The following is a 21,524-nucleotide window of genomic DNA, read 5'->3' on the forward strand; positions in this document are numbered from 1 at the left end:
ATTTCTTCTGTTTTTACATTTAAATTACCTTTGCCATCTAACACTAATATAAAGTTAAGCTTTAAAAACATTAATAATTTAATAATACTGTTAAAAGTAATCTTTAGCTAATCTCAAAAATGAATCCTAATACTGTATAAATGTTGTGATGCCTAAAATCAAATACATTTATTTTGTGGGAAAACACAAAACATAGGAGTGGTAGCAGAGACATGAAACCAGTGATGCATTGCAATTTTAGCTGCTGAAAGATAAATATTTGGCCATTATATAGAAGGCTGTCAAAATGACAATTGGTAGGTGTATTAGTCAAATCTGTTGACTTTAGCAATCTTTGTTGAATAGACCTTTCAGCTTGAATGCCGCGAAAAACAAACAAAACACATCTAAAACGGAAAAAAGCTTTGAGATTGACTGTACAAATTTGACAAGAAATCTGAGGTAGGCTATATTTTGCAGACTGCTGAAAGCTACAGAACAGAGAAGCCAATGCATCACTGCAATTCATAGAAACAACTGGACTCCAGGCAGCGAAACGTCATCATCATCATCATCATCATCATTTTGTGTCAATCTGTTGAATATTGGGGTAAAATCATACCCTAGCCTATATAAATAAAATGTATTGTTATTGTGTTGACAACTCACCAATTCAATCAACAACACTGAGAAAAACTATACAAGCTTTAGGGCTGGAGTCGACGATATGCCAATATACCTACTTAAATTGTATTTATATAAAGCGTTCACAGGCAAATTTGCTTTATGCATTTTCCCGGCGTTGAAATTAGGCACATATAAAGTCAGGACTTAGGAGACATGAAGCCTGGCTGCATGTCAATATCCATGGATCACTGGATCTTTGGTAAGTTGTAAGGAACACTATAGAGTCCAACCTTTAGTTTAAACTGATAATCTTTGTGTTTTCACAGTTTCCCCTATTAAATCCAGTCATGCAGCAGCTCTTTTGCCACTCAGTCCGGCTGAAGGGCGTGTTCCGGCGGGAAAGTGAAGTCAATGTATCCACTTTAATGATCGGATGAATATTATCCCTTACATAACATATGGACTGATTTGATACACTCTGGCCCCCAACAGCGCACACAGACACACACAAACAATACAAGGAGAAGAAATTAAGCAGAGCAACAAGCAAATATTTGTTCTCCATTAAGTAGTCTTAGAGTTTGCCCTCACAGAAAAGAGTCCTGGTGCCAGGAGATGAAAGAAACCAACTGCCATCCTGTCCATAAAAGGAGAAGCATACTTCACGAAGACTCACACTGACATCGACTTGACAAACTTTCCTTTGGGATAATGTCCTGGTCAGAGTACAGAGTACAGCCAGTGCAGTTCAACACATACAAACCCATTCTTTGAATAATAACAAATCAATCACACACTCGGAGAAGATAAACCCGGGGGTTCATTTACAGAGAGTTTTAACTTGTCCGTCCCCGCTAGAGCGAACATTGGCTGATATTAAAGGGTGCTCCGATCAAGATATCTGGAGCCGATCACCGATTGTCGATCACAGGAGGCAGAATCTGCCAATAGGCATATCCCTGACACTGATCTATTTGAAGCCTTCTTTTTATCATGTAGAATTATTTATATGGATGTTCCAATCAGGATTTTTAAAGACATTAATTCAGGGCCTGAAATTCATATTTTAAAAATGGGGGAAATCCCCGCTTTGGGTGACTCTTGTGGGGGGATTTCTAGGCAGCAGCAGGATTATTCTGATGTCCCTTTAAGACTGAATGCACAGATCCAATATAATGTTACACATTCAATTTCTTTTTTAACTGTTAACGTTCACTTAAGACAAAACCTTACACATTATGGGATACACATTATGCTTACGAACATACTCAAAACGGTGATTTTGTACATCTGTGTGTATTTTGACCATTTAAGGGCAATTTATTGCAATTTGGTACATGTTTTTGGAATTTGGAGTGTTCATGTTTTGAACGTGCATGAGCGCACCATTTTTAGGGAGAGCAGTTTAAACACCGGCAAGACTTGGTGCTACCAAATCATGTGCGATCAACTGAGAAAGTTGGTAGCACCAGTGCAACCAGTGGAAAAGTAGTCTGGAGCTGTGTGAGGGAGTAACCCAGTCTGCTTCAGAGCATAATTTTGGAAGGGGCCTAATTTACCATTAAAAATGCAGCTCTTGCCAACAGCAAGGGGCCTAATTTACCTTTAAGCAGGTATTGGCTGAATTTGCCCTTGTCTTCATATTAGGGATGGGCATGATTAATCGACGATCGATAATTGATCGTTAAGAATTTCGTCGATCACGTTTATTTGTTATCGATTAAACTAATGCAGGTTGCGTTGCGTAGTGTGAGTCTTGAAGCAATGGAATTAATTTTAGCGCGGAGGTACCTGCGCATCCCGGCAACGTCAGTCCCCTCAGAGCGGGTGTTTTCGGCGGCTGGACTGGCTGTCACCAGGTTGCGGTCGCGTCTGATCCCAGATCATGTCAACATGCTTATCTTTCTCAACAGAAATCAGTAGACTGGTGCAGAAGTTCTATGGGAACTTCATGCGTTTTCTCAGATCGGATAGCTATCTGATTTTTCAAAACGATTCCATTTACACCTGGTCACATAAGTGTGTTTTTGCAAAACGGATATAAATCCGATCTTGAATTCCCGCGCTATATGCATATTTAAATTGTTGCACGTCATCGAAAGCAACTGATATGAGCTGCATTTTATTGATCATCAGCGAAAATTTCTAAATCAAAGACCGCAACAAGATATTGCGGCAACAGCCCTGGTAAGATCATTTCGGTTCTTTACTTTTAATGAAGATGATTGTGTGTTGATGAATGACTTTCACTTTGATTTGCGATAGTTTGCACGTTGGCTTGATGAATAGATGCTCATCTGTGGTGATGCGTGTTGAAGTAGCGTCGTCATATCTGTATATAACATGACATATAGCCTATTACACGCTCTCACACGTATATTTCTTATCATTTTTGGGATAAGTCAAATTTACATATGTGGTTTCAACAACCAATTTACTCTTGTCCAGTTTCGTCTGGAATGCGTCTCAGATCTCCTCCTGAAGTGGTTTGAGCGATCGGATTTAAATCCGTCTCGAATGCGTTTCGGAGGGCATTTAGATTTGGTCTTTTCACGACCGGATAGCTATCCGATCACAGAAAACGGATGAAGTGGCCATGGGTCTCTGTTTAAGAACGCCGGCTCGCAGCTGCAGGTTCCGCTGGTTTAGAGCACCGCAGGAATCTTCAAGTCTACCGAACGTCCAGTTTCACTGCCACAAGTTGATGATCTTGTAATAAAGATCTCATCGAGGGCAAACAAACTGTATTTTTGTATTTTCATTGCATTTTTAATTTATAAAAAGTTAAAGAAATAATGAATTTCAATATAAAAATATTAATGATTAATCGATAGTCGATCGTTAATTCTCCCGACGATCGACTAAGAAAATTTAATCGAATGCCCATCCCTACTTCATATACCGTGAAAGATTCAAGAATGCGGTGTTGAAGCACTGTGCTCTTTAGCCCAATGAATCAAAACCTAAATCTGATGATTTCATCCCAATAAATCAATTATGTCATTTGCTAACCCTTCTCCTTAGGGGAATATAAAAAACAGCTATTTTCAAGCGCCTTCTCAACTTGGAAAAGAAACCCAAAGAAAAGTGTGTTACATTATCTCCATGGCTGCCATTAAAACAAACATTTTGGAAGGGCGTCCCCACCTTCCAAGATTCCATTAGGATTCAGAGTGGGCCATTGAGCCAGCTCACATCATACAAACATGGATCCAATTAAAAATGGGACTCTTAATAATCGCAAGAGATAATCGAAACAAGCTGGAACAACCTGGAATGGATACGACACCCCACCACAAATAACTTAGGCCTAAATACATAAAAAATTGCCCACAGGCCTTTTATCTTTCTATGATGATCTGAAACTTCACACTTCAGCCAACGGCTGATGTTCACAGACACGCAGGCCCAGAAACCTTCATTGAGGGAATGAAATCAAGCATATGATTTGTCTAATAAAGATAAGCAACTGATGTGATGTAGCCAAACAATCTGACATATCTTTAATTGACCAAGCTAATAATCTGTACAAGCATGTAACCCTGACTCCTTTTTCACTCCTATCCTTCCCTCTCTAGCTCTGGTACAAAACCTATGAGCTACCTAGGACAGCATTTTTAGGCATCATAGGCTTGTTCCCAATGCAAACTATTCTGAAAGAACATACGTTACAAAGACGTATGTTCAATGTTCAAGTTACATCTACTTCACTCTAATCTTTAAGTCAAAAGTGTTACATTATCTCCATGGCTGCCATTAAAACAAACATTTTGGAAGGGCGTCCCCACCTTCCAAGATTCCATTAGGATTCAGAGTGGGCCATTGAGCCAGCTCACATCATACAAACATGGATCCAATTAAAAATGGGACTCTTAATATCGCAAGAGATAATCGAAACAAGCTGGAACAGCCTGGAACATCATAGTGATGAACATCATAACATGGAACATCATACGTCACTCGCACACGGAGAACATCTAATATGACTACACGAAGATGGCATAAAATACGCTTTTGAAAACAAGGGCAAGATCAGACAAATAAAAAAGTGACTTGTTGCCTGTTCTAATAGGCAGCATTAGGATCACTCCCAACACGAAGGCTGTTACTGAAGGCAGCCAGGACTAACTCATGCTGCTTTGTTTAGCCAAATTCAAAGACACCACTGCATATATTGTTTTAAAAGAAGCCAGTTCCAGAAAGCTCTTAGTGGAAAGCTCTTTTTAACTTTCTATTCATCAAATGCAAATGTATCCCATTTTCCACTAAAATATTAAGCAGCACAAAAGTTTGAGCAGCAAATTAGAATGATTTCTGAAGGATAATGTGACTGAAGACTGGCCTAATGATGCTGAAAATTCAGCTTTACCATCACAGAAATAAAGTAGGCCTACATTTTAAAATATAGGCTATATGTGGCCTTTGAGAGATTAAAACATTAAAATATATTACACAACCCAAATTATAAACTGCAGAATAAATTGACTTTTACGTAATATCTGTATACAGATTTATATCTACATATAGTTTTATGCTTTTATTAGAGGATGACATCATTAGCTTAGCAACATGCTAAGCTAATCAGTTAGTAGTCTAGTCTCTGTGTGTTTTGTTTGTGGACTGTGGATGCACAGAATTGCTCCAAATGTTCACGTATGACGTGGCATTTCAGTTAGGCTTATGAGTTAAGTTACTGATGGTCACTGATCACTAATAACCATTTCAAGTCTATAATATCCAGAAGCAGAGTTAGTTTATAAGATCAGAAAGTAAAATGGAAAATACAACAGAAGGTCCATTAAAACGGCCTTCAGGAACACTACCCTCGTTTCATTCACGTCTCTGTTCTAAAAGCCAAGAAACTAAATATTTAAAACTGGGCCTCGCTACTAGAAAATATTGCCATGAACTGCTTAGTGATATCAGTACTGAGAATCACAAAAAAACTGCTTTAGGTTATCAAGCACAAGTGGCAAACAGCTTCAGGAATGTATTGCAGATGAAGAAAAGATGAAACATTTTGAACACTAGACTAGCCCTTTAAACACATCTTGAAGTATTTAGATTGAACAAGTCTTCTGTCCTATTTGAACAGCAGTAAAATCGACTTTCCTAAGCAAATAAACTGATTACATGCAATTTTATCAAGGTGTGTACAACCAAAATACCGTATAACCAAAATTTTACACTCACACAAAGTAATTTATAAAAGAATCTAAACATAACGACAATATTCATTTTATAAATATTACTTTTTTCTTCACTTCAGTGGCTAGATATGACATTTTCCCCTAATATTTTCAGGGTTACCTGGTCACTATTTGAGAAAATATGATTTCCAGTGCACAAAGACTAGCCAGTCTGTTGAGTCCACTGTTTGTTACAGTGTTTACCTCCTTTTTATTGATGTTTTTAAGCATTTCTGACTTTGTGAAAAATACTATAATGATTACAGAATCGAGGTTGACATCCAAGTATCAGGTTTATTTTATAGGTTTAATTTTTTTTAAGTTAACATTTTTTCATATTGATTGATTTTCAAATTACTTGTCTAATTTAGTAAATGTTATGTAAAATAAAATAAAAAAGACAGCATGTGTTATCTACCATTTTTAAAGGAAATAGTGTGATATATAAATCAGCTTTATATCAGCCGTCGGTAACCCTGCTAAAATATCGGCCCCCAAAAAAATCCATAATGGTCGACGACCAAAACTGACCCAATGCAGCACTGTCCTAAAACATGACACTACGTCAATGAAATCGTTACGGCAACATTTATGCATCGATCCAGATAGTCTGCCCATAAATAATACGAATTTAAGAATTTATCTCAAGAATTGATTAGCAATTGTGTTCAAGCACAATTCAAATCCCTGAGGACTTTTTTCTTTCAGAAATCAGAGTTAATTAAACCTATGCCATAAATTACATCAGTATGGAACCATCCAGTAAGCATCTAGCAGTCTGTCAGATTCCTCCACCACTTGTTAGTACTGTTGCTATAATGACTAACATCAAGTGTCGTCTTTCTATAAAGCCAAAATGTAGGTGACAAACTCCATTTGAGTTGTTTAGAACTGTAATTGTCAGCATGTTTTACTCGCGTAGAGACAGAACAAAGTTTTTCCAGTGCGTCAGATCATCATGTAACGTTAATCATTACTAGTACCAACGCGCTGCAATCAGTGCAAACCTGAGCGCATCTCTTGCAGAAGTAGCACTCGCTTGGTTTACAGCCTCAGCTACGAGTGCTCTAAACTTTTACGGTATTTCTCAACCAGGAGAAGCCGCAGTTGCGTGTACGTATTTAGTAGTTGGTGCTCAGCTTCAACAGATGACCAGCAGCCACCGCAGACACTTCAGCACACATCAACTCCAAAAACAGCGCGTATCAGCATTCCTTCGCAACGCTTCGCCCGCTCACCTGTACGTAGTTACTTTCGCAGTATTCGGCGACTCTGTCGAGGTTGGTGAAACTGTCCAGTAACGCTCTGCGACCCGCTGGAATTTCCTCTTCCAGCAGCATCTGCAGCTCCGCCATCTTTACATCTCTCTCTCTCTCTCTCACTGACTCACTCACTCACTCCACGCGCGCGCCCGCCCGCACAGCTCAACTATTAGCGACAGGAAGTGCAGCGGCTTCACCTCCCGCTGAGTTTTCGGGAAAGCAGGGAAGCGCGTTTACGAATCCTACTATGGTGAAGAGTTTGCGTATTTATGCAAGTGATGTTGCGTTAATATACTATAATATACTATAATATACTATAATATAATATATGGACAATCATTTTGATAGCTAAATTAACCTCTAAGAATAATATGATATATGATAATATAATATAATATTTAATATAATAGCATAGCATGTTCAATGACTATCTTATTTACATGTAAATGTGAGATATGGAAAATAATAATAACATGGAAGTCAATGCAGTCCATCACTGTTTGGTCACCCATATTCCTCAAAATATCTTCTTTTGTGTTCAGCGGAAGAAAGAAGTTCAAACAGTTTTGGAACAGCTTGAGGTTGAGTAAATGATGACAGGATTTACATTTTTGGGTGAACTATCTCTTTAATTAATGCCAAGTTTGACAACTATAGTTTCTTTTTTAAAATGACTTATCACTCATAATGAGAAAACCTGTAAGAATGCATTACACTTCATCAAATGAATGAAATGTGCCTCTTAAAATAAAGGTTCTTTATATTGGCATCTATGATTCCATGAAAAATCTTTAAAATACATGGATCTTTCCATTGCACTAAAAGGTTCTCTATAGTGGAAAATATTCTTTATATTATTCAATTGTTCTTCACACACACACACACACACACACACACACACACACACACACACACACACACACACACACACACACACACACACACACACACACACACACACACACACACAAAAATGGTTATTTTAAGAAGTGTTCACTGAAAGGATCTTCGGGGAGCCCAAAATGGTTCTTCTATCTATGTCATCCCTGTGAAAACCTTCTTTTGAATCCTTTATTTTGCACTTTTCGATCACATTCCTTTGGAAATTGCGCCCCCTGTGTTGTTATAACGTCACAGTTGTCATTAGGAATTCACTGGGCTTCTTCCATCACTAGTTAAAAATTACAGTATTAAAATGCTCTTTTGTGATGTGGAGAGTAAATGTCAAGTGGTGACATGAGGAGCCTTTTATCTGCTTCTCTTCAAATCGACTTACAAATTGTATACTTTTTGCAGACATGGAATATTTGTGTGGGTGTGTGTGTGTGGGGGGGCTAAAAGGTGATTAAAATAGTGATCAGTTACTAAAATATAAACTATATAAACTAAAATATAAACTTATAAGACCCAAAACAAACTGAAACCAGAAACTTAAGTAAAAAGTTTATTTATATATGTTATATATATCTATATAACAAGCTTAACAAAGTAATGCCAAAACAAGTAGCACAAAACAATGTTCAATGTTAATTTCTGATTGTTGATAAAGCAAGTCGTGTGTCAGTGTGTCAGGCTGCCAGCTCAGTTTTGTCATCGTGACGTGGATACTCCTCCACCTCCATTGCCATTAAAAATTCTGAGAGTAAAGACAGATATTATGACATAAATTGGGATGTGGACTATAGGGGAATAAGATTATTGACAATAGACACATGAAGAGGATAATACACACACACTCAAAAAGTTTTTTATTACCTTCAGTGTAGTCCATGTCTGGTCGTGTAGCAACAAACACCCAGGCCAGTCCAACCAGAAGAGCTATGACCAGGTTTACCACGATCCAGGGCTGTAGAATCTGATGCTCTGAACCTGGGGGCCTAAACAACAACCACTGAATGCCATTTAGTGAAGTATGATAAAACAATTCCGCTTAAAGAATGATGTGGTGATTGTTTCAATATTTTTTAAGGACATTATGTTGGATTGCATTACGTTAAGTCTGACAAACTCACCAAAGTGTTTCATTGGCTGTGGGGTAGAGATGTATACGATCACTGGTCATCTGCTGGCTCAAAGACAAAATGAGAGCAGCAAAGTATACTGGGACCAAAAAAAGACAAAAAAAAAAGACAGGAGGTTACCTTATAAATAGTATAGCCCATTCTGTTTTAGTTTGAGTTGTTTTAATACATCAATTTAAACTAATAAAAAAATGAGAAATGTTTCTTTGGCAACTAAATGAAATACATTTTATTTTATACCATGGTCTGTCTGAATACTCGATACTGATTGGCTGGAAGGTGTGCACTGTGCAATAAAACCGTTTAATGCACAGGTAGTTCCAAGTCAGTTGAATCACCGTTCTATATTAATATGTGGTTTTTATTGATGCACACACACACACACACATACGTCACTTGCACACGAAGAGCGGAGATCGCGCTGCGCACACACAGAAACATTCTGGAGCACAGAAACTTATCAACACTGCCCCGTGATGTTTATTAACAAAATTGCTTCGCTACTGAATAGCTACATCATATTTTTCAGCAACGAAGAGGTAACATCGCTGTTTTTGAAGTAGTTAAACTCGCAGCTTCGTTGTTAATAGAGAGAGACGCTGCACAGATGCAGGTAATCCACACATCTCTCTCTCTCTCTCTCTCTCTCTCTCTCTCTCTCTCTCTCTCAAATGAGTTTTATGACTTGTACAGTCTTGCCAAAGCATTGGCCATTACATAAGCAATGAACAAATAATCAATAAAGTCAATAAATCAATCATTAAACAAATACATGAATGCATTTTTATAAACAAGAAATAAGAAAAATAATTAAGACAATTAAAATAATAATAAAAAAGCTTTGTACATCTGTACTCTACTCTCTCTCTCTCTCTCTTAAATGCTATAATTAATTAATTCTATGTAATCTTACACCCTACTTTATCTGTGTCTGATTTAAAGCTGGCAGAATGCTAGATCGTAACTGACGAAAATAACTGTAATTTTTACACTTTCAGTCAAATATTGTGCCGCAAACATAAACATGCAAACCGCTTTAAGTTGTCAATGTTGGCAAATGACCATGGTATAAGCGGGATGATCCATGGCTAGCTGTGGATTAACAATTTGAATGCCACCACGTCGTGCATTAAAATAATTTAATACACAGCTAGCCATGGATTATCCCTTATTTATTTCTATCTATCATGAACTAACAATGAGCAAAGTTTATTGATTTTCACTCACAGAAGGAAGCAAGAGCCGCTGGATCAAGAGTAAGAAATCCTCGTAGAGCCATAGAGGCTTTGGCCAGATTCACCCTGATGTGAAGATGGTACAGACAACTTACTTTCACAACTCAAATAGCATGAGCTACATTTTCAAACACACACACACACAAAAAAAAACTATACAACAGATATTCTCTTAGCAGTTGTCTTGTACTGTATGTCAAGGATTTGATCTTAGAGCAGGTTTTCTCAAACTGGAATGTGAGTTGATGAAAGGCGAATAAATAATTAAATAATGAAAATGTAAAATGAAAACAATCAAAATAAAACACTTTACTAAAAAATTTTCATATTTTATTTGTTTACTGCATGTCATGTGACCATTAACCGACATCAGAGAACCATGAACATGAAAATGTATTGTTAATGTATTGTAATATTACTATGGGTGTACTTCAAATAAATATTTTTGATTTTAGACTTGGCTGACAAAAAAATGTGAGGGAATCGCTGGTGGAAGGACAAAATTGAGTAGAATGGAATAAATTGCTCAATTAAATAAAATGTTAAATTGATTGGAGTTTGACTATGTATTGTACATACTGTTGTCAGTTACATTCACACTTCTCTTACTACAGGTTCTCTTACACACCTGTCGAAGGCAGACACAGTGCTGATGGCCAGCAGGAGGTAGAGCAGAGACTGTGATGGGTAAGCCAGACTGTGGTACTGCTGGAGAAGGTTGGGTAGTGTGGTCATCTGCTCTCCAGCTAACACATACACAACAATGATATTCCACACCGCATATCCAGCCAGAAATCCATGAGAGAAGAGTCCAATGATCCTACAAGAACCACAGAAAAAAACAGTTGAGCTCCGATTTGGAATTACTACACATTACATGTCATTAAATATGCCATATTATGCCTTTTTACAAAGTCTCACATTTGTTTTCGGGGCTACAAGAATAGGTTTTCATGCTTTAATAAAAAAAAAAACATAATTTACAATGTTGCAGCACCTCTTTTCCCAGTCTGTCAGAAACACTATGTTTAGTTCCGAGCTCTATGAAGCCCCTTCTTCCGAAAAGCACAGTGTGTTTCAGAATTGGTCAGCTGGACAAGTGTGTTGTGATTGGTCAACCTCTTCGAGTGTGTTTCAGTGATGTCACAGTCCTTACCATAACTGCATGTTTCAACACACTACTAACGCAACTCAACAAGGTCTCGCCCCTTTATTTTGTGTATGCCTTGGGCAGGGATTTTTAAAATGAGGAATACGTGACATGTCCAAACAATCTGACATGTCCATTCCTGGAAGAAAACTCAAGACTACAATGGAGGCGTTTCAGGGAGTTCAGAAACAGTGTGCACCGATACAGAGAATAACTCCCTTTGGAGGGACTTTGTGTTTTGTAACTTTGCAGACTTTTTTCATGCTCAAACAGCAACATTACACACTAAAGACTGTTGAAAAATTTGGTTGAATTAGCGTTGACAAGAGCTATAAGACCATTTGAGACCATCTCCCAACCAAACTCACCTGAAGCCGCTGTGGACCCTCATGGCAACATCTCGTGTATTCCACGTGGGTCTGACCTCCATGTACTCCTCCAGATGTTCACGGGATAAGTTCAAACGATCAGTCGCCTGGAAGCGGCCTAGGTTGGATGTCATATTTTATTGGTTACATTTATATATAATTTATACATAATACTTGATATTATATCTGCAATAATAAAGAATATGAGATTTTTTTTCAAGAAAGTAAGCACATTCATTGTCTCTTAAAGGGATAGTTCACCCAAAAATTAAAATGCTGTGATCATTTACTCTCCCTCAAGTTGTTCCAAACCTGTATGACTTTCTTTCTTCTGCTTTACACAAAAGAAGATATTTTAAAGAAGGTTGGTAATTAAACAGTTGTTGGTCCCCATTGACTTCCATAGTATTTTTTTTTTTCCTACTATGGAAGACATTTGGTTACCGACTTTCTTCAAAATATCTTCTTTTGTGTTCAGCAGAAGAAAGAAAGTCATACAGGTTTGGAACAACTTGAGGGAGAGTAAATGATCACAGAATTTTCATTTTTGGGTGAACTATCCCTTTAATTAATGTAAAAACTAATTATTGTTGGCAAACTATATCATTGTTAGCGTATATTAATGTATAATGTTAGTATATACACAAAAAAAGGGCCAAGCCCAAACGTCTTAACCACAAATTACTGGTCAAGAAATGAGCAAAATTTAAGCAAATGAACTACTTAAAAAGCCATCGATGTCTCCGAAAAACATCAAAGACAGAATTAAGTTTTTGGCAGAATATGGGAAGTTGTGTGTGTGAAGTGATGAATCACAATGAAACATGAGTTGCATGGTGATGCTCCAGAGCGGTGTCCTCAAAAATCTGCTGAGGAAGATAATAATAAATGCATCTCTACCACAGTGAAGCATGGAGGAAGATGTCATTGTGTGGGAAGACTTTTTAGCTGCAGGGATTGATGAGCTACTTTACTGTGAAAAGTCATTTAATGCTTTGGAGTACAGGAGAATATTGCAGAATGGCTTGTTTCCCACAAATAAAAAAAGTTGTTAGAGGAATGATCAAATGTGATTTTTTAAAAAGACAATGCTCCTGCCCACTCCAAGTTACTTTATCTATAGTATTTGTGCAATTCTTGCTAATTTCCTGACCAGTGATTTGTCATTAAAATGGTTAAGATCACTAAACGACCACTAAATATTTTTGCCATTTTTGGCTTGGCCCATTTTTTTCTTTTGCCCTGGAGTGTACTTCAGATATTTCCCCGATCTCAAAATGAAACTCACGGTTCTTTTCGACGAACACTTTTCCCATTGGATGACTGTGACCCAGAGGGGCTGAGAATAGAGAGCGCTGAGATATGGGTGCGTGCACATCAGTGATGATGTCATCTTCCTCCACACCTAGCTCGTTATGAGGCTGGTTTTCCATCGTCTTAGCCTTCCTTCAAAAAGAAGGGAACATTACTCCCACTGGAAAACAATACAATCACAATTGCCACGAAACTACTGCTTTTAGTTCTTTTCACTTTCTTTTCTATAAGTTTTTGCCTCTAACTTTTTCCTCTTGCTTTTTTTGGTGACTTCCTCGCCATCTGTATGGGGCTCTGGAACATCTCCATTTGGATGGTCTTGCTGCTCACCCTCATGATCTTTTAAAACAATGTTTAAAAGTTTTAAAAAAACATCCATCCCTTCAATGAAAAGTGAATATCATTCAAATGAATGAATTACCCAAAGTATGTTGTGCCTTCTTTTTCTTCTTCTTCTTCAGTGGTGGATTGTCTGGAGGCTCAGGGGTCAGAGGCTCTCTGCTTTCAGACTGTCTGCGACTCTCCAGACCCTCCATTTCTATAGCTGCCTCAGGCCCTGCTGTTGCTTATTGGGCATTATACAAATATAAAGGAGACAAATGCTGTAAGGAAACAAAATGACTAATTACAAAATTGGTCTCACTTTATATTAAGTGTCTTTAACCATTATTATATTTACATAAAAATAAAATAATAATTGTTAGGTAGAAGGTACTTACTTATTGAGTTTATGATGTATTGCAAAACACTTGTGCTGCTATTGAGGTGGTGGATACTGGTAAGGTTAGGGTCAGGTTTGGTGGTATTGGTAGGTTTAGGGATGGGTTAAGGAGTAATGGAAGGGTAAACGGTGTACTGTAAATTATAGATGTAATTACAGAAATTAATTACAGCAGTAATGGCATGCAGGTTTAAAAAAAATATATATATAAGTACAATGTAAAAACATACCCAGTAAGTGCATTGTATTCAGTACACAGTGGTTAAAGACACTTAATATTAGATGGGACCACAAAATGTACTAACATCACTAAGCCTGTGTGTTTTGCACAGGTATTTGAACTATTCCACTGCCTGCCTGCAGAGGTTGATGTTACACATAAATGGGTTTTCATAAGAATGTTTTTGCCCAGCAGTGTAAATAAAAATGTACAGTATTTGATACAACATCACTCATGAGAAATAAGAAATGCCATTTTGTTAAGATCGAATAAGTAGTTTATCATTACCTTCTGGTTCCTCGACCTCATTGATCTCCTTTTTGATTTTCTTTTTCTTGGCTTTGACACTTGGCATTTTGTCTATGTAAAGGGCAGAAATAGGACAGTCTGCTTAGTCTACAACACTTACACTAGTCCTATATAGTAATTAGATTAGAAATAGTACTCGGTTACTAACGTAACCTCGGTTCTCTCTAGAAGAGGGAACGAGTACTGCGTAAGATATCTTACGCTAGGGGAAAATCCTTTTCCGCGAGATATTGAAGCCAAAAATTATCCTTAATTTTGTAATAATGCAAAACGCGTTGCAGCAGCAATGCAGACATAGGCGAGACAGCTCGCGCGCCTATTGGCTGCTCTGCGGCAACTGCAGCAGCCTATCGAGCGAGGCCTGGCGTGACACCAGACCCAATCAGGGCACTTCGCGCCCGCTGCGTCACGTCCCGCCGAAATGGGCGTGGTCTAGGTCTATAAATACCGCTCGCAGGCAGCTATTATCTGGTTTTTCATCATCGAAGCAACCAGAGCATGTGCATGCACGGCAAGATACGCAGTACTCGTTCCCTCTTCTAGAGAGAACCGAGGTTACGTTAGTAACCGAGTACGTTCTCTTACGAGAGGTCTCTCGTACTGCGTAAGATATCTTACGCTAGGGGACCCAATGCAAAACGCCCGGGGTACATATAGTGCACAATCACTCAGGGAACTCACAGGGAGTCCGGGAAGAGGGAGGGGCGAAGCCGCACTCTTCCACATATGGCAGCGTCGCTGAGACGCGAATTTCATCATACAGACAGGGCGGGGTACGGCCTGAACTGATGTGGGAATGTGGGTCTTACACAGTTTGCCCAGGCACATCTCGTGCTGCTACTTTTTACTGTCGAACATTGAGCTGTGCTCAGTAGACGCAGCATTCTGAGCTGATCGCATCAGGTCAGACAATACTGGTAAACTTAGACCGACAGCAGCCTGGCCTGCAGGGCGGGAACCTCTAGGTTATAAAACCTTATAAATGTAGACGGGGAGGCCCAGCCTGCCGCCATACAAATATCTTGCAAGGCAATCCCACTTGACCAGGCCCACGAAGAGGCCATGCCTCTCGTGGAGTGCGCTCTGACACCCAACGGGCACTGCATGCCCTTGGAGGCGTATGCCAGCGCTATAGCATCAACTATCCATCTGGATGGGCTCTGTTTCGACGCAGCTAGTCCCTTAGAACGTCCGCTAAACGAAACAAAGAGCTGCTCCGTCTGTCTGAAACCAGACGAGCGAGACACATAAGCTCGTAATGCCCTGACTGGGCAAAGGAGGCTCGCGTCTCTTTCCTCATCAGGGACCGGTAGGGCTGACAGGGAGATAACCTGCGCCCTAAACGGTGTGTTGAGGGATTTTGGAACATAACCGTGCTTAGGTTTGAGTATAACTTTTGAGTCATTAGGCCCAAACTCCATGCACGCCGCGCTCACAGAGAGCGCGTGTAGATCCCCTATGCGCTTCACTGAAGCGAGAGCCAGCAAAAACACCGTCTTGAAAGACAGGTGTTTCAAATCGATTGACTGTAAAGGCTCAAATGGCGCACCTTTCATGGCTTCCAGAACCGTAGAAAGGTCCCATACGGGGACTGAGGGAGGTCTGGGAGGATTCAGTCTCTTAGCCCCTCTAAGGAAGCGGATGACTAAATCGTTCCTTCCTATTGACTGACCAAGCGTTGTTTCTGAGAACGCTGCTATAGCCGCCACATAAACTTTGAGCGTGGAGGGGGCCCTGCCCTCATCCAACAGCTCTTGTAGGAAGGAAAGCACCTCCGTCACACCACAGTCTGTGGGTGACACACCACGGGCTGTGCACCAGCCCGAAAACACTGACCATTTCGAGGAATAGAGTCGTCTCGTAGACGGAGCTCTAGCCTGCGTGATCGTGTTTAATACTCCTTTAGGGAGTCCAACATGTACCCGTTGATGGCCCAGACATGAAGGGACCATAGTTCCGGGTGAGGATGCCAGATCGAGCCGTGGGCCTGTGAGAGGAGGTCTCTCCTCACTGGTACTGGCCACGGGGCAGTACTTGCTAACTGCATCACGACTGGGAACCAAGGTTGGTTTTTCCAGAACGGTGCCACCAGCAGTACTGAGCATCCTTCTTCCCTGATCCGTTCTATCACCTGAGGCAGGAGAGAGACGGGGGGAAAAGCATAGAGCGGGCGGCGGGGCCACACATGGGCCAGCGCGCTCCTGCTCTTGGAGAAAAATTCCTGACAGTGAGCGTTTTCTTGAGACGCAAACAGGTCTACTTCCGCTCTGCCGAATTTCTTCCACAGCAGTTGGACTGTCTGTGGGTGTAGAGACCACTCGCCTGCCGGAACATTGTTCCTGGACAGTCTGTCCGGTCCTATATTCAGGAGCCCTGGCACGTGCGCTGCTCTGAGCGAGCGCAGGTTGCACTGAGCCCATACCAGGAGGCGTTCTGCCAGCCTGTACAGGTTCTTGGACCTGAGGCCGCCCTGGCAATTTATGTAGGACACCACAGACATGTTGTCCGAACGGACCAAGACGTGGCGTCCTTTTATTTGGGGACAAAAACGCGTCAGCGCGTTGTCTACTGCCAGCATTTCGAGGCAGTTTATGTGCAGGACCTTCTCCCGTTCCGACCACTGGCCGAAGAACGGTCTGCCCTCGAGCAGCGCTCCCCATCCCGAGGTGGACGCGTCCGTGGACACCACTTTCAACCTCGAGGAAGTCCCCAGGCTTACACCTGATTGGTACCAGTCGTTCGCTCTCCAGGGTTTCAGAGCTGTGACGCACTTCTGATTGACCCTGAGGCGAAGCGAACCGGATGCCCACGCTCTGCGTGGGACTCGCGCTTTCAGCCAAAACTGCAGCGGGCGCATGCGGAGCAGGCCCAGCTGGAGCACTGACGATGCTGAGGCCATGAGACCTAGCATCTTCTGAAATTTCTTGAGCGGGACAGACGCGCCGCAGCGAAACGAGTTCCTTGTGCGTTGAATGTCTACCGCGCGCTGTGGTGATAGTCGCGCTATCATGGACAGTGAGTCCAATTCTGTGCCCAGGAAAGATATCTTCTGACTGGGTGACAGAGAGCTCTTTGCCCAATTGACACTGAGACCCAAATCCTCGAGGTGATCGAGTAAAATGGTTGTGTGTTCTATGAGCACTGCGCGAGATTGCGCTAGAATCAGCCAATCGTCCAAATAGTTCAGCACTCGCATGCCTCTCATTCTGAGGGGTGCGAGCGCCGCATCCATGCACTTCGTAAATGTACGGGGTGCCAGGGACAAACCGAACGGCAGGACTGTGTACTGATATGCCTGGCCCTCGAAGGCGAATCTCAAATATCGCCTGTGACGTGACGCTATCTGTATTTGAAAATACGCGTCTTTCAGATCTATTGACACAAACCAATCTCCTTGGCGAATCTGCACAAGATTTGAATACGAAGCGCGCTCCGCTCGCTCAGCGATGGAGAAGCTTCGGCGTGCTGCAACACAAGCATCGCGCTCGTGACATTTGAGGCATGGGGCGCGCTGATAACAGCGGGCAGATTGCCCGCGCTCGACTCCTCTGCGGTGGTCAACCGCGAGGGGGAGGGCTGGGCGGTTCCCGTGGGAACTGTCATGTCCATGTGTGGATGTGGGCGCGGGACAGCGGGCACATTTATCACACCGAAAGCATCGTTCGCTTGCGTGAAGCGAGTGCACGTTGGTTTCGTTTTTACAGAAACCGTGAGACATGCATAACGCGGTGTTAGTGGGCACTGGGTAGTGGGCACATTCACCATGTTTGAAGCGCAACCGATCTGAGTCGGTTTTATGTGCGCGAGCCCTGTGTGACAGGCTGTGCTTGTGTGTAGGGATGGGCACTGGGCAGTGGGCATTCTTACTACACATGAAACACCATCGGCCATGGCCGGGACACCAGAAAATAAACTCTTTTGGGGATTTATCTGGGTAGCCGTGAAAACGGCATTTGTGTGCAGGCAAGCGGGTGACAGAACCGACTTGTTGGCTGCAGAAAACACTGGAACAGTCACATTTGCTGGAACTGGACGAGCGAATAGCTTTGGTGTGAGTCTGGCCGCAGCGGGACTTGAACACCGTCGTTTTCCTAGCTGTGCTAGGACGACTGCCAGGGCCTCGGGCTTCACCGTAATCCTAGGTCGCGGGCCACGCACGGCGGGGCGGCGACCGGATGAGCGGGAGCGCGGTCTCGCGCTTCGGGCCTGGCGGCGCTGTGAAGTGGAGGCAGTGGACGGTGGCTGTGGCTGTGGCCTGTGCGAGTACTCGCATGAGCTCCGTCTCGATGGACGCTCTCTTGCCTGACGACGTGCGGGCAGGGGGCGTGGGGTCCTCAGAGCCCGCCCAATCCTCACTGCCTGATGCCAGGATAGAGCAGGAATCATCCTCTCCCAGCAGGGCTTCCTCATCCACGATGTCAACAGAAGCGGCGGCAGACGGCGGCCGCTGTCCGTGAGGAAGCGAGGCTGACGAAGCCGGGGAAGCAAGCGGGCGAACCGGCGAGCTTTGGCGGCTGAGGGAGGGTTCCGGGGCCCGCTGGGCACGGCGCTTTTTACGGCGCGACGCCGCGGCGGGCGGGGGAGCAGTCTCGGTGAAGAAGGCTAGGCGAGTCCTCAGAGTCGCCATTGCCATCAGCTCGCAGTGAGGGCAGCCGCCGTCAGCGAGCGCGAGAACTGCATGTTCCTCACCCAGGCAGGAAACGCAAACCACGTGGCGGTCCCCGTCGCTGAGTGTGGCTCTGCACGAGCCGCAGGAAGGCATCTTTAAAAAGACGCTAGCTCTTTTAGAATGTGTGTCGCGGCGGCGACACACACACACACACACACAAAAGTACAGTGTAATAAGAAAGGATATAAGCGCCGGAAAGCGCAGCAGGAAGGCAGGAAGGCAGGAAGGCAAGAATGACTCGTCCCGCTGAAGGTGCTCTCTCTCAGACGGCGCGGCTTCTTCTCCAGCTCCAGCGATGCGTGTGCTTCGCTTGAAGGATGAAAAATCAGATAATAGCTGCCTTCGAGCGGTATTTATAGGCCTAGACCACGCCCATTTCGGCGGGACGTGACGCAGCGGGCGCGAAGTGCCCTGATTGGGTCTGGCGTCACGCCAGGCCTCGCTCGATAGGCTGCTGCAGTTGCCGCAGAGCAGCCAATAGGCGCGCGAGCTGCCTCGCCTATGTCTGCATGCTGCCGCAACGCGTTTTGCATTATTACAAAATTAAGGATAATTTTTGGCTTCAATATCTCGCGGAAAAAGGATTTTCCCCTAGCGTAAGATATCTTACGCAGAACTATAGGACTCAACTCAAGTACAGTAGAAACTGTTGTCGAGTACAGGCTTTGAAGATTTACTAGGGCTTAGCCAAATAATTAAATTGATTTTATTAAAACTTCCGGTTCGCATGTTCAGATGTTCAACAAGGATAACTGACCTCTGGTGTCTTGACGTGACAGACCCGAAAATCAGGACTGAATGGAAACAAAATGAAGAATATGAGACTCATTTCACTTCCCAATTCGAAGTCAATATGTGTGAGCAAACAGTGAGCATGTTCCTTTAAATTAGCCTCATGCTGGATATAGCTCTACTGAGAGAAGATTATGAGGCCAATTAGGTAAACAACACTGAACTGCTTCTTTCTGCCTGACTTAAGCTCTCACTTTTAACCAGTTAGCAGGTCAATGACACTAAAGCTTGCTGATAGCACACGCCCATTTCGGAGACATTTATTTGATGTGCGTGGTTTCATCTGCAAGATGTTTTTTTTCTTTCTTTTAGAGTGTTTGCTCATCTGCAATACATCTCTAAGACATTTCCTGTCAGATGTTAAATAGACATTTAGAAAACATCTTCAAGATGTTTATGATTTAGAATGTATGTAAAACTGACTTTTTAAAGATGTTTAGACTTTTAGATGTTTGTACACAGCAGATACTTTTCATATGAACTGCTATTTAACAGATATATTGGAGACATAGGCTAGGTGTGCTATCTGGAAATCACAATAAAATATTATGATACAAATAATATAAATGAATAATACAATCCAATTATTAATCAATTTAATAAATATAATATATATATATATATATATATATATATATATATATATATATATATATAAAAGATAGGTCTCTCTCTCTCAACAATAAAATGAATAATTAAAATAAATAAAATTATAGGAAAAAATAACATCAATATCTCAAATAATAATAATAATAAACTATAGGCATCTCTCTCTGTCTCTCGCTCTCTCTCTATATATATAAATGCATTTTCAAATTCATTCATTCATTCATTCTCTCTCTCTCTACACACACACTATAAGCTATGTTACAGTTAAATCTTCAACACGTTGAAGTACAACATCCAGACAATGCAAGTTCAACATCCAGACAATGCAAGTTCAACAGGTGATTTGTAATCACAATTCAGCGCAATGTACCACAATTATAAGCAGGTCACATGGTCACACGATGTAAACACATCAGTATGTAAACACATCAACCACATATTAAATACACAAGAGCCCAGTTAACAAATGACCAAGATTTGTTAAAGAATAGGAAGTGTTAAATTGGATTGTCGTTGAAGTCCATTTTGTGTAAAAGTAAACAGACCATTCAACTAATTCTGACAGATTTATATTAAGGCTAGGCTACTATTAAACCTTATACTAATATAAGTCTTATAATCTCTTATAATCAACGTAAAGAAAGACGAATTTTACACACATAATATTAGTAGGCTACAAGGTTCAGCACGGAGCACGAGACACGTTATCCAGTAGTATAGGCTACTCTTTGTCTTTATCATGTTTACATCAATCAAAGCTCACGCTGCTTGTCATAATGACTGATGGTAGGATCTGGTATAATCGTCGGTGGCATAACTTACGGTTTGTTTTCTTCCCATTCTTCTCTGGCTGCAGTCGTGGTGCAGGAGCTGTTGGTGTGAGAGGAGGAGAAGAGTCTTGGATGTGTCGTCAGGCTGTCTAATCCTGGGCTTAATCCTCACAGACGCGCATCGGCCAAGGAGGGAATTAGTGTGGCATAGATCGGTGAGTGGGACACCCTGAGACAACCACACACACACACTGTGACAAAACCTCTTATCTACACACCATTAGTCACT

At 41.6% G+C, this 21,524-nt stretch overlaps 2 protein-coding genes across 14 annotated transcripts in view; both read right to left on the reverse strand.

The window, feature by feature from the left end:
* abi2a (abl-interactor 2a) overlaps positions 1-7,228 on the reverse strand; it is a 33,147-nt gene extending 25,919 nt beyond the window's left edge. For 4 of the 12 annotated variants that reach the window (XM_082174853.1, XM_082174857.1, XM_082174861.1 and 1 more), the window contains exon 1: positions 7,034-7,221. In XM_082174853.1, the coding sequence (XP_082030979.1) occupies positions 7,034-7,150 (117 nt within the window). In that variant the 5' untranslated portion in view covers positions 7,151-7,221. Of the gene's footprint in view, positions 1-7,033 lie in introns of all 12 variants that reach the window. The other 8 variants (XM_082174858.1, XM_082174862.1, XM_082174852.1 and 5 more) reach the window with 5 other exon arrangements.
* A 1,304-nt stretch (positions 7,229-8,532) lies between these two features.
* tmem237a (transmembrane protein 237a) lies at positions 8,533-21,509 on the reverse strand. Of its 2 annotated transcripts, XM_082175656.1 has the most exons (12): positions 21,288-21,509; positions 19,822-19,858; positions 14,375-14,446; positions 13,567-13,710; positions 13,391-13,484; positions 13,120-13,277; positions 11,832-11,949; positions 10,942-11,133; positions 10,306-10,379; positions 9,070-9,157; positions 8,813-8,934; positions 8,533-8,693 (listed from the first exon to the last, which is right to left on the reverse strand). In XM_082175656.1, exons 3-12 carry the CDS (start codon positions 14,439-14,441, stop codon positions 8,626-8,628), a joined length of 1,125 nt encoding a protein of 374 aa, XP_082031782.1. In that variant the 5' UTR covers positions 14,442-14,446; positions 19,822-19,858; positions 21,288-21,509; the 3' UTR covers positions 8,533-8,625. The 2 variants fall into 2 exon arrangements, with proteins under 2 accessions (XP_082031782.1, XP_082031783.1); XM_082175657.1 differs by lacking the exons at positions 14,375-14,446; positions 19,822-19,858; positions 21,288-21,509 and adding an exon at positions 13,865-13,990 and having other exon boundaries at positions 13,567-13,747.
* Positions 21,510-21,524: the final 15 nt, after the last annotated feature.

This window comes from Leuciscus leuciscus (assembly GCF_965113295.1).
Source record: "Leuciscus leuciscus genome assembly, chromosome: 7".
Classification (NCBI taxonomy): domain Eukaryota; kingdom Metazoa; phylum Chordata; class Actinopteri; order Cypriniformes; family Leuciscidae; genus Leuciscus; species Leuciscus leuciscus.

Coding starts and splice junctions, on each gene's coding strand:
- tmem237a (XM_082175656.1), bottom strand. CDS start 14,441: ATGCCAAGTGTCAAAGCCAAGAAAAAGAAAATCAAAAAGGAGATCAAT. Junction 13,711..14,374: donor TGAGGTCGAGGAACCAGAAG/GTAATGATAAAC, acceptor ATGCCCAATAAG/CAACAGCAGGGCCTGAGGCA. Junction 9,158..10,305: donor AGCGGCTCTTGCTTCCTTCT/GTGAGTGAAAAT, acceptor TTTTGGTCCCAG/TATACTTTGCTGCTCTCATT.